Source organism: Silene latifolia, chromosome 6 (assembly GCF_048544455.1).
Source record: "Silene latifolia isolate original U9 population chromosome 6, ASM4854445v1, whole genome shotgun sequence".
NCBI lineage: Eukaryota > Viridiplantae > Streptophyta > Magnoliopsida > Caryophyllales > Caryophyllaceae > Silene > Silene latifolia.
Window position 1 is genome coordinate 4,171,655 of NC_133531.1, and position 12,956 is coordinate 4,184,610.

Genomic DNA, 12,956 nt, shown 5'->3' on the forward strand with positions numbered 1-12,956 from the left:
ATTTAATCATAAATTATTAAGAAAAAAAAGCTAAATCTACACTTATTAGGAATTCCAAAAAAGTTGGACTCTCTAATATCATTTCGAAAAGTTTCTACTTTATATATATGTATTGATGATTGATTGATTGATTTTTTTTTGTTCTTTATATAAATCTACTTTTATTAGGATACATTGAATGTCATTTTAGTTCATTTTCAACTTAAGATAAAATGAGAAGTTGGTACTCACAATCACATATAAATAAATTTATAATCACTAAAATCTACATATATGTTTGTGATTTAATAAATTCAATCTACTTATATTAGGATATAAAATTAAATAAATTTTTTTTTTTTTTTAAGAAATCTAGTCTTATTAGGATAATTTTATAAATTTAATATTTTTTTTTTTAGAAATCTACTCTTATTAGGATAATTTATTAAATTTTTCTTTAAATTATAGGATTTCTAAAAAAATTGGACTCTCTAATATCGCTCGAAAAGTTTCTGCTTTATATATATGTATTGATTGTAAAGAAGACATGAAAGCTACTAGTACGTACTAAGTATTAATACAGATGTCGAACCCATGAAAATTAATGAAATATTAATCTTCCGACAATTAAGCTATCGTAGTCGAAATATAATAATTCCCGGTGATATATGATTAATTGATTAATTTGACTAATTGTTACTCTATATATTAACAATCAAATTGAAGCTCCTTTTCACTCATAATTTCAACTCCTCGTGAAACATTTAGGGGGTGTTTGGTTGGACATATTGGAATGGAAGGGAATGGATTTGATCCATTCCATTGTTTGGTTGGGGTGATTTGGAATGGAGTTAGATCCCCAATGAATTCTAACTCCACCCCAACCCCTTGGAATCCCATACCCACCCTCCTCCCTTGGATTCAAACTCCATTCTCTCCTTCTATAATTTATGATGAACCAAACAAGATTAGACAAGTATGGATTTAGAACCCCATACCACCATACTATCAAACTCCATTCCATTCCATTCCGACTTGTTGAACCAAACGACCCCTATATGTTAGTTATATTATACACTCAACAATCAACATATAGAGTAGAAGACTTCTTCGTGTTCATACTTGATCGTAAGATTGGGTCAAAAAAAGTATAATCGAGATGAGTTCAAGATCCTAATAATAACAAGGTTCTTTAGATATTTCTATGCTTTTGGTTGGGATTATTTCTTGATAACCTTAATTAATTGACATTAAGATAAATTGGAAAAAACCCTAACAAAAAAAAACTAGGTGGCCTAAGTGTATTTTTTCTACAACAATACCCTTTTTAGGAAGTGATAGACTTGGAGTTTAGAAGACATCGGTCATGCTTAGAGATGACAACGGATCCTGGACCCTATTCAGATCCGCGGATCCGGACCCTTATGGGTAGGATATGGATCCTAATTTTTCGGACCCCGTGGATATGGGTTGGATATGGATCCACTTATTTGAAAATGGATCTGGATATGGATCTGGAAAATTTGGATCCGCCGGATATGGGTCGGATATGGATCTGGATCCTATCGGACCCTACCCAGATCCGGTCCATTGTCATCCCTACTACCATTACACAAACACAATACACAAGTTGTAAGTTAGAGATGGCAACGGATCCGCGGATCCGGACCCTGATGGGTAGGATATGGATCCTAATTTTTTGGACCCCGTGGATATGGGTTGGATATGGATTCACTTATTTGAAAATGGATCTGGATATGAATCTGGAAAATTTTGGATCCACTGGATATGGGTCGGATATGGATCCAACGTTGGTGTGGCGGATATGGATCCGGATCCTATCGGACCCTATCCAGATCCGCTCCATTGCCATCCCTAGTCATGCTCTTTTGGACTGAACTGTCTGAACTGAACTGAATTTATTAGAGTTGAATTGAACTTAATGGAGCTAAACTGAATTGAAGTAAAAATTAATTTGTGAAGATCTTTTGAACTGATCTGTCTGAACTGAACTTATTGGAGTTGAACTGAACTTATGGAGCTAAACTGAACTGAAGTAAAAGTTAATTTGTGAATAGAAGATTTGAACTGAACTGAATGAAGCTGAATAGAACAAAATAAAACAGAATGAAACTAAGCTGAACTAAAATAAAATAAACTGAAATTAAAAGTTCAAAAAAGCAGAGTCATAGTCAAAAACCATAAACCTCCACAAGATTGCTCTCGGTTAGATTGAGATTATTTTTATAGTTGATTTGTAGTGCAAACAATGGAAGGAAAATTACCTGCACAAAATCACATCGCCTTCTCTCAGGTTAGATACAGCGGGAAATTCAAACCTACGATCTATTATTCATAAATTTTAGCTTACACCACCAAAACAATGATATAATATGGATGGTATATAGAAAACTCAGTTAGTTAAGGAAAGTCCCAAAAAAATAAGTGTATGCTTCATAATGGAAGGGTATCTAGAATCTAGATCATACCTCATTGGCATACCGAATATGTGAAAACATAGTATTGTGGCGAATCTAGTGGGTGTTTTGATTCACATTAACAAAACCTCACAAACTCACAAATATATTCCGATGTTATCCAAATCCTTGTCACCTTACACCAAATGTTTAAATGTCACTATTCTATTCTACAATTATGGTTCTTTAGATTCTTACAATATCCTATTCTTGTTCTTTTTTAATTGTTTTTGTGTTGCTTTTATGTCAAAAGAACTTCCATCTACTCCAAACTTTGTGAACTTTGTGACTCATATTAGTTTAGGCTTTCACTTTATTCTTATTCTTGACTTGTTTTATCGCCTTCTTTCGCTCTTTGGTAAAGTTGGTGGAATATGAAACACAAAATCTCATTTGTGACGGCACGTATCCGTCACTTTGGAGTGACGGATACCATTTTGCCTCACAAATGACCCAAACAGAGGAGAGAGGAAAGCACATAGGGGTGCCCCACCTTGTCCCCCTATTCGTTTTGTGAGTGGCATTATCCGTCACTTACTCCGACCCGTCTTCAACAAGACTAATTGAATATGAAATGAGGTTAATGAGTATCACCTCTTATAACATTACGAGTTAAGCTAGCTGACATCAGCATTGACATAACAGAGTAAACTTAACAACTGTGTATAAGTAGTTCTTCATTCACCTTTGAAATATACTCCCTCCCAGTCGTTATAATGTTCCCCTTTGATATGGGCACGATACTTAAGGAAAAGTATTAAAATATTAGTAAAAGAGTTGTGTGGGGTTGGTGGTAGGAGAGAGGGATGAATTATTAGTAGTTAAATAAAGAATTGTGGGGCCAAAACATAAAGGAAAGTAATAAAATAGGAGTAAAAGAGTTGTGTGGGGTTTGGTGATAGGAGAGAGAAATGAATAAAATAAGAGTAAAAGTTTCTAAAAATAGAAAGGGAAACATTACTTGAATAATCCGTTTTGAGAAAGAGGGAACATTATAGTGACCGGGAGGGAGTAATACCCTAATTAAATGGCAATTACTACTCTCTTTTAAAATAGTGAGTCATACATCAGATTCTCTAACTATAACTTAACGCGAACTTTAAATGAGAATATGCGACTCACTAACCAAAAATGTCTTTTCACTTCGAGTTAAAGCCAAAGGCATCTCCGACAACAAATAGGAGTATTACAATAACAAAAAGTGAAATGCAATTATGCCAACAGGGCAAAAAGGTCATTATTTTAGATAAATCTATTTCCTAATAAAACAGTAAAGGTTATGTTAAAAGGGTAGATTAATTAATCTTAATAATTACGCATTACACATTGTAAAATAATAGACCTATAGGTCCTAACAATTATGTTATTGTTAATAATGACGAAAGAGCAAAAAAAGTTCAATAATTATAATCTAATTTAAGTAGTCTGACGTGGAATCGAGTCAGCAACATAGATTAGCCACATAATTAACACTATTTGAGCTTGTAAATTCGTCATCTACATGACAATATGACATGTAATGTCATCAACAAGAATAAATGAGCACCACAATTCTTTAGGAGAGTTGTACAAGGTATTATACTCCTATGTAATACATTGATTAGCACACACAAACACCAACACTCATTTTAAACCGTCTTAACTTAAAATGTCTCTCACATCCAACTAAAAAAAGTAGAACTGCGAATATAAAAGGTAGTTGTGAGAGCCCTGAACTTAAGCAAGACCAATTAACTAAGTTTTCAAAATCAAATGAGATAGAAATAGAATCGATATTTTTAGGAATGAACTAATAATAGTAGTCCTTTTGTCCTAGTGAATAGTTTACACTTGCTTAATTTTGTAAAGGGGTTTTCTAATGTGTATATGGTAAGTTTAACAACATATTCAAATGAGATATTCAAGTATATCAACATTTTTACCATATTTAATGATAATATGTTGTTAATCTTACCATATATGGGTTATTAATGTGTGCCCTTAGGACACACGTTAGAAAAACCCGTAAAGTAATGTGTAAACTATTGACTCGGAAAGTAGGGAGTATAAAATAACCCTAATAAAAATATGTTCATTCCATTATCCATAAAAGAAGGTACTTTTTAACATTCTAAAATATTGGACAGATTATTTAAGAGTACTTTTTACCCTCGCCATTATCCACCAATTATTTTAGAAGGCAAAATTACGTTATTACAAACATATCCTTCATAAAATCACATTAAACAAGAAATAACTCTTCAAAGAGTTACATCAAACATCTGTCGGCCGCGAGACGAGGATAATTAAGGGCACAGTAGTTCACACGTTCGACAAGAACGTATATGATGGATAAGGAGAATGTCTCCTCAAAGAGTTACATCAAACATCTGTCGGCCGATCCTCAAGTAACGAGTAAAGAATTGATGAAGAAATCAATCAAATCCATACTGCTACAGAAATCCGCAATGAAACTTAATCTAGCGATGTGTAGAAACAATGCTTATTAGTCTAGATTCATAATTAACAACAATTATTAAGATCGCTCTCAAGCAAAACAAAACATGTGGGTTCGATCAAAGAAATAAGCAGACAAATTGCTTAGCTGTTGTTTTCGCGGAAAGTTATGTGACAACTTAAATTATACTAGTACTGTAACATAAATCAAACCAACCTAACATAGTAAAGTATAAACATAGCAATAGGTCTTGCTATAGACGGGTGGAGCGTATAGACGGGTAAAGACCTCTAATAAAATGGGAGGGGGGACAAGGTGGGGCACCCCCCATGTACTTTCCACTTTATGGCAAATGGGTATTTTGTGAGGGGAAATGGTATCCGTCTATACATATAGACGGATAGTGTCCGTCTATAACGAGAATTTGTGTAAACATAGTACTTTTGGTGCCTATAAAAGGGTTAAGTGGATAAATCATAGTCAGCAAAAAAAATGACAGGTAACAAACTAGCTATAGTAGCTACAACCAGCTCTAGCCATCTCCCAAAAGACACAAAACACCCAAAAGCAACAAACAATAATACGTCGTGTTTTTTTTTAATATGAATGGAGTCATGGAAGCGATACAATAATAAATGGGAGAGGGATTCAAACCCACGATACACAGCCACTCGGTCTCATCCAATGTAAAAAGTTCTAACCACCCTACATCACAGTCACTATCATTCACAATGTTTAGTTACTCCATGAAACAATAACCAGAAACCGACACTTGGGGAAAGAGATGGCCAACAAAGGTGATTCATTAACCGTATTAAAAACCAAGTTCCCAAATCCCAAGCATGTGGACATGGAGATGGATGTGGAATTGTGGATATTTAACACAGGCATGTATCAATTATTCACACTGAATCTCTGACAAAAGGGGACAGGAAAATGAACACTACATGTCAGTTGCAATACACTGTAATTTATAACCAATCAGTTCATACAGTTCATAGCGACTAGTTAGACAGCTAGAGTCAGGTCACAAAAGCTTCTAGGATATTAAATCTTGACAATGTGATGGGAGTTACCAGAAACAGGTGGCAACACAAAAAGCACGACACCGCTTAGATCAATCAATCGCCTCCCACCTGCCTCTTCCAGGAATCTTCAACAATCAACTCATCAACCCCCCAATCTTCATAACTACATAATAGATAGATGCCAATTTGTAAAGGTCAATCCTCTCTTTCATATGAAACTTTGGTAAATGTCCAACAATTTTACGAAAATGGATAAGAATGTACCTTCCATCAGGCAAGTAACGACGAATTGTGAATGGTATTTTGCGTTCACGTAGTTCCTTCATGGCAATCTACATAAATCAGAAGGGTTAAACCGAATTAAAGCAGACAACGATTCATGGGATGAGTAACACGCTAACATACGCCAGGAAAGAAAAAATATCTCAATTCCAAATGTTCCAATAGCATTACAGCCGAAAGTTGATACAAACATACAGAAACAGAACAGGACAGTCAGAAATTCAGAACTGTTGGAGAAAACACTAAGGACAGATGGCACCAAAAAAAAACTATTATTGTAAAAAGAACAATACCTCAAGGGGGTCAGTTTCACCTTCTAACTCAACCATGACAGGTGCATTCATACTGTCAAACACATATTTCCATTTAGCAAACTGGTAATTTGAAATCAATGACAAACTGCATTTGGTAAGGACTCTAGTCTAACAAACCTTATCTGAAGAGCTCGTGTTCCGAGAATTCTGGCACGCTCATACTTTGTCATGTATTTTGTTGTTTTTCTCTGTTGTTTCTCCTTCGCTTCTGCGTCTCTTTCTTCACCTTCTACCAAAGGTTCATTTAGATCATCCTCTTGTGGCAGTGCATTATCTGCCTCCTCCCCTTCCTGACCATGAATCAATTTGTCATCGAAATTCAAAGCCAAATGAAATAGAAAATAAAGATGAAGTGCCTGTTACCTCAATTTCGGGCTCTGGTGGTTCATCGTCATATCTGGAAGTCACAAATAGCTTTCAGAGTCAGTAAAATGTGTGCAAGTACCACTTACAACCAATAAATCACATAGCTGAAAAACACAACACAAACATACAAGCAGCAAATAGGATGTTCAAACACGAAAAAGCATCACAGCTAAATAGCTAATTAACACCTATAAAACTAATTATACTTCGCACATTAGCATTGCCACAACTACTTCACCTTTTGGTGACCGGAGTAGTGAAGTTACAAGCATCTAAAACATTTTGAAAAATGCCTTACGTGAGAGCTCGGGCAGAAGTTTATGTGTCTTCCCCTAGACTTTCTCTAACAGAGATCTTATAGAGCTGGGATTATCATTTATATCATCATTGCTATACAATCGACAGCATCTCACTAAAGAGAAATACAAACAGAACACGAGGAACTTTGTCCTTTTAGAAGCAAAAACAAACAGAGAAATCAGCCACGATTGGTTCTAATTGAGACTTGTCTGAGACTAAAGCCACCTTTCAGTGATGACACTTTCGCCTTGCATCATACATTTAAGCGAAAACAAGCAACATACATAGAGTTTTACAATAGTAAAGGGCAGAAAGGTGAGGATGAGCCTATATCAAATTTAGGCGGCAATATCTCTCCCTTATTTCATACATATGAGCTCATGTCATCGTTCACAAATTCGAATAAGAGTTCAGGAAGATGTTTGTGTGTTCAGAAATGATAGGGACAGCAGAAAGATAATGTGTGTTTAAAAATGATTGCCTCCTTCACTTAAATCACTGTAAATACCATATAAAAGCTATCGACATAGAAGCTCAAGCAAATATTCATGTATCTTGTCCCTGATCCCGATTTAAGGACATCTCGTAGAGCTGGGTTTAACATTTGTTATCAATGTTTTCATAAAAAAACTATATCAAATTAGGTGATACTCCATACTTTTAATTCAATAGGGTTGTGATTAGGTGTTTAAAGGGATATAGTCACATTTCCGAGACAAATTAAACTTCACACTGCAATCAGGTAACAACCCAGAATCGCAATACAGCAAATTCCTACATATAAACAACAAAAGGTCACCTAAGATATGAACACGCTATCGCACAAATTCTTAGGTACACCCGGAATCAGAGGGAGGTTTAGAAGGGCTAGCAGGGGGCCCAACCCTGCTGACTAAGGAATAATTCGAAAGTCTTAGTCAAAATTTCCGAATTTTTTCCAAGTTCACATTATGCCATTACTTCTTCACCCCCGCTGAATTTTTTCGCTCCCCCTTAGTGTAAATACTTATCCTGGCTCCGCCAGTGCCCGGAATATCATGCCACTCTACAGCTAATCACATTGGTTGAGGTGATATTACCAAAAAGTATTGTCGGTTCCAATTATCCCATCGGTTAGGGTGTAAGATGACCTGGGATACCGAGTTTATCTAACAAACACTAACAATTTCTCCAATACCTAGCTCACTCAAACTAAATTAGCGCCAGCATAAATAATAAACAACGATTACTGTATATATTACGACATTTGCAACCAAAACAACCGGCGAAAATTCACAATCAACACAATGACACGCACCACAATTTATCCGCCAATTACTCATCAATACATTCAATCAGACACTTGTAAACCATATCGTATCACAATAATGATATCAGAAGACAAAATATTCAATAAACACTTCAAAATTACCAATTAAAAACGGAGGATATCGGAAAAGGGGGAAACCCTAATTTTGCGAAGATAAAGTATAGACGGAAGCGTAATAAGAGCGGAAGTGAGAAGATTACCCATCGGCCATGTCAATGTCATTGTAATCATCGTCCGCCATTGTTGAAGAATCTTCGAGCTAGTTTAATTAAACTCTTCTGGAATTCGTAAAACCCTAGAAATTGAAGATCGTTGATTTTATGAGAAGAAGAGGGAGGGAAAGCGTTTGTTGTGTTTTATAATTGGTGGGTAGTTAATATTTGGGCTAACCGATTTGTTTGGGCTTGTTTCAAACGTTCATGTGTTTCCTCATCTAGATTCTAGAGTTAGCATCTACCTAGTCTCGTACATTTAGTGTAACACGTTATCGTATGCGACTATGCGTTGCGTAACTTGCGTTGAATAACCGCAAATAGGATTATTCATTTATTCGTAGGTTTTATTTTGTTATTTATGAAGAGTGATTATATATTTCAATTTTTTATTAGATAGAGTGAAAAAATTACACAATATAGCGAACGTGCTTGAAAATTTTATGTAGTTTAAACACTAAATGAAACAGGTGTTTGTTTAGTTTCTACCTAATAACAGGTGTTTGTTTAGTTTCTACCTAATAGAACTTAATCTACAAAGCAATTTGGTGATAGGAAGAATAGAAAGTACTCCCAACTGATTTCAAACTATCCATTCTCAGAGGGAAAGACACATAAACGAGAAGACTTTTTTAGTTTTTCATTTAAAGTAAGTTAGTTTCAAAATACTCTTTTCATTTTTATTTTTTAATAATAAATTCAATAATCAACTTCTCCTAATAAAGTGCCCCATTTACAAACAACTAGTTTTATTACCCGTGAAAATCACGAGTTATCTTTAGAAAAATTAAAAATTTAGATAGTTGATTTTTTTTTGTAAATATCAAATGAAATCGGAATTTATTTCATCGTTGATACATATTCCTATTCTTTAATTTTGATCATCATCTAATAAAAATTCATAAATTTTAGAATTTGATTATGTACGAATTAGAAAACTTTAAAACCAAATTGAAATATTGAAGTTGTTAATTATATAAAAAGTGAATTTACCTGTGGAGTGTGCATGGCATCAAGAGTTCGCCGCTAACCATACGACTTCACCACAAGGTCTTCCTTTCGTACCGCCTACAAAACAAAAGTACAACAAAAAACAATACATAAATTAGTAATTCGTCATTCCAAATTCAAGTTAACAAAAATACTGCAAATTTTTACCACCCCAAATGATTGTTTTGGAGGAAAACAAATGACACGGTCTTAGATAGGAGAGGCTAAATAATGCTAATTTGGAAGTTAAATGATGTACACTAAGATTAGTGTTCACAAACTTTAAATGACATAAATATTAATTAGGAAAAAAAACAAAAACACTCAAAGGGTTGTATATAATGGGTTGCTTTATATAATCTTTATGGTGGTAGAAATTATTGCAAAATTAGTATGAGAGTTAAATGGAGTAACGGTTAGGCTATATGAGGGAATTAGAAGAGACTTGTGAGAAAATTCATGTCTGTAAGAAAATCATTGAACTTATGTGAAAATTATCGTGGGTTCAACTTAAATAATGGTTGAATATAAAATGCCATAATTTTACGTTTAAGAATATTATTAAGCTGCTCATTTGTTTTTCTTTTCAAGTTTGGGTAATTTTAAATAAATAAATAAATATATAATTTTTATGAGCTATATTACTATGAAAATGGTTAATTGATTCACTAACATTTTTTTTTATTGTAAAATGGGAATTTTAATTGTAAACAAAGAAATTTTGATGTGAATTTTGGTAAGTTAGATCTTCTTTTTTTTGGAATTTTTTAATTCAACCATGAAATATAGTTTGTAATTTGGAAGTTCATGAGTAATAGTTATTAAATGGTAATGGAAACTATTGTAGGTTTAATAGCCATTATAAACTATTGATTCTCATCTTTTAATTTGCCTTTTCATTTATTTTTGAGTTATGAGTATTATTAAATAAGATAATTCATTAGTGAGGAGCTCAGGAGGTAAAACAAATAGGAAAAAATATTAATGAAAATTACTATTATTAATATTGATCTTAAATAGTGGTTGAAATAAAATGTCATACATTTACTTTTAAGAATATTATTAAATTTCACAATTATTTTATTTTTAATTAAAAGGGTTTGTATAAAGATCTTAAATAAATAGATATAGGTGTAAATTATAAGTGGTACAATTTCAGGAAAGTTAAGTTTAACTTTTTACCAAAAAAAAAAAATACAACATTTTCAACCAATATTTCATCATATGAAAATAAATAAATAAAACATATGAAAGTTTTTAATCAATTCATTAACATGTTTTATTACAAAACATTTAATTAAAATGTTAATTTTATAAGTTAATGTTATGTTGTTAATTGTCATTAATCAAATAAGCAATATAAATTAAAATTAATTAATATTAACCAATATATAATGACATGTGGAATAAAATTAAATGGTATAAGTAGCCTTTTAACTATATAGTATAGATGTCTGCGTAGAGAATGGTTGGGTAAGCGTGTATCAATCTTAACCAAGGTGGCAATGTGAATGTCTATGTGGCTTTTCCACATCCTACGTGACTTTGTCTAGTTGGCATTTTTTATGATGCCTTTTAATAATACTGTATAGATGTCATCGAAACATGACACATGCTTACCTTTTGCAATATGGAGTGTTTCGTACAATGATAATATGGATAAAGTGAATTGGATTTAATGGAATAATAATTTATCACCCATTTTATCAATTTGCGAAATTTACAAGTAAAAGAATCACATAATTAAAACTCAACACAAAATAATAACTTTATATGATAAACCAATGGGAAAAAAGACCATATCCCTATAGGAAAACAAATAATAGGGTCTTAAATAGATAATACATGTCTATAAATGATCATAATCAGCTGGTTTTACATAAGAGTGATAAGACTGTCTTAATTTAAAACATTTTCCATTTTTTGTTCACTTATATTTTAATTGGATTTGAGAGCCATCTTAAATTAAGACTGTTAGAAACAATAAATAAATAGTCATAAACTCATAATACACAAATAACATTCACTAGCGGAGCCAGGATTTATATTAGGGGGACGAAAAATCTCAACGGGGATGAACAAGTAACGGCACAACAGAAACTTGAAAAACATTTGAAGATTTTAACTAAAACTTGAAAAAAATTTCTTAACCAGCAGGTGCCCTCCTAAATCCGCCAGTCATAACATTAAAACCTGACAAAAAATGATACTCCCTCCAATTCACAATAAACCTCCCATTTCATTTCATTTTGACACAAAAATTAGAAGAGACTTGTGAGAAAATTCATGTCTTTAAGAAAATCATTGAACTTATGTGAAAATTATCGTGGGTTCAACTTAAATAATGGTTGAATATAAAATGCCATAATTTTACGTTTAAGAATATTATTAAGCTGCTCATTTGTTTTTCTTTTCAAGTTTGGGTAATTTTAAATAAATAAATAAATATATAATTTTTATGAGCTATATTACTATGAAAATGGTTAATTGATTCACTAACATTTTTTTTTATTGTAAAATGGGAATTTTAATTGTAAACAAAGAAATTTTGATGTGAATTTTGGTAAGTTAGATCTTCTTTTTTTTTGGAATTTTTTAATTCAACCATGAAATATAGTTTGTAATTTGGAAGTTCATGAGTAATAGTTATTAAATGGAGGATTAGTGAATGGAAACTGTTGTAGGTTTAATAGCCATTATAAACTATTGATTCTCATCTTTTAATTTGCCTTTTCATTTTGATGGGGCATATTCTGCACCGCTGACCAAGTCAACATATTGAACAAGGTCAAAGATATCCACAGCAAGTCAACAACTCGATCGCTTTAGCCGATGCGACCCATCGGCTGTTAGCTGGGTCTCGGCGTGACAACTCGCGGTAGGGACACATACCCGCGTACTCATATCCAAGACCCTCGGCGGTGAGTCAACATGGCCCGCCGGCCTGCCATAGGTCCCTCGGCCGAGGGGTAGATCAGTCTTTCCACCTGCTAGCCACTTGGCCACTTGGCCACTACGTGACAAAAGGTGAAAGCCTATAAATACTCCTCAACCTTCATTGAGGAAAGGATCCCACAACTTAACCTAAATACACTATTCATCTGGTAATATCTTCCTTATCTCTCTACAACACACATTTAGCCAAGTAACAACAACTTAATCCTTTAAGTTTACTGACTTGAGCGTCGGAGTGAGTACGCTTGGCACAAAGCCAAGCCCTCAGTTCGTTCATTGTTTCAGGAGAGGCCGAGAGGAACGATAA

The 12,956-nt window shown here is 33.4% G+C and overlaps 1 protein-coding gene and 1 non-coding gene across 2 annotated transcripts; both read right to left on the reverse strand.

Moving 5' to 3' along the window:
- Positions 1–5,770: 5,770 nt before the first annotated feature.
- LOC141586051 (DNA-directed RNA polymerases II, IV and V subunit 6A-like) lies at positions 5,771–8,914 on the reverse strand. The gene is made up of 6 exons (XM_074407157.1): positions 8,693–8,914; positions 6,881–6,914; positions 6,635–6,807; positions 6,497–6,548; positions 6,186–6,253; positions 5,771–6,084 (listed from the first exon to the last, which is right to left on the reverse strand). Exons 1-6 carry the CDS (start codon positions 8,731–8,733, stop codon positions 6,015–6,017), a joined length of 438 nt encoding a protein of 145 aa, XP_074263258.1. The 5' UTR covers positions 8,734–8,914; the 3' UTR covers positions 5,771–6,014.
- Positions 7,182–7,281, reverse strand: LOC141589031 (small nucleolar RNA snoR69Y). Its single transcript, XR_012519989.1, has one exon. It is a non-coding gene; the product is annotated as a small nucleolar RNA snoR69Y (small nucleolar RNA).
- Positions 8,915–12,956: the final 4,042 nt, after the last annotated feature.

Bases quoted from the DNA above. Each gene is read 5' to 3' on its own strand.
- LOC141586051 (XM_074407157.1), bottom strand. From the start codon at position 8,733: ATGGCGGACGATGATTACAATGACATTGACATGGCCGATGG. The intron at 6,254-6,496 runs GTATTGTTCTTT...TGATTTATGTAG, and splicing joins GTGAAACTGACCCCCTTGAG to ATTGCCATGAAGGAACTACG. The intron at 6,085-6,185 runs GTACATTCTTAT...TCTATTATGTAG, and splicing joins CGTTACTTGCCTGATGGAAG to TTATGAAGATTGGGGGGTTG.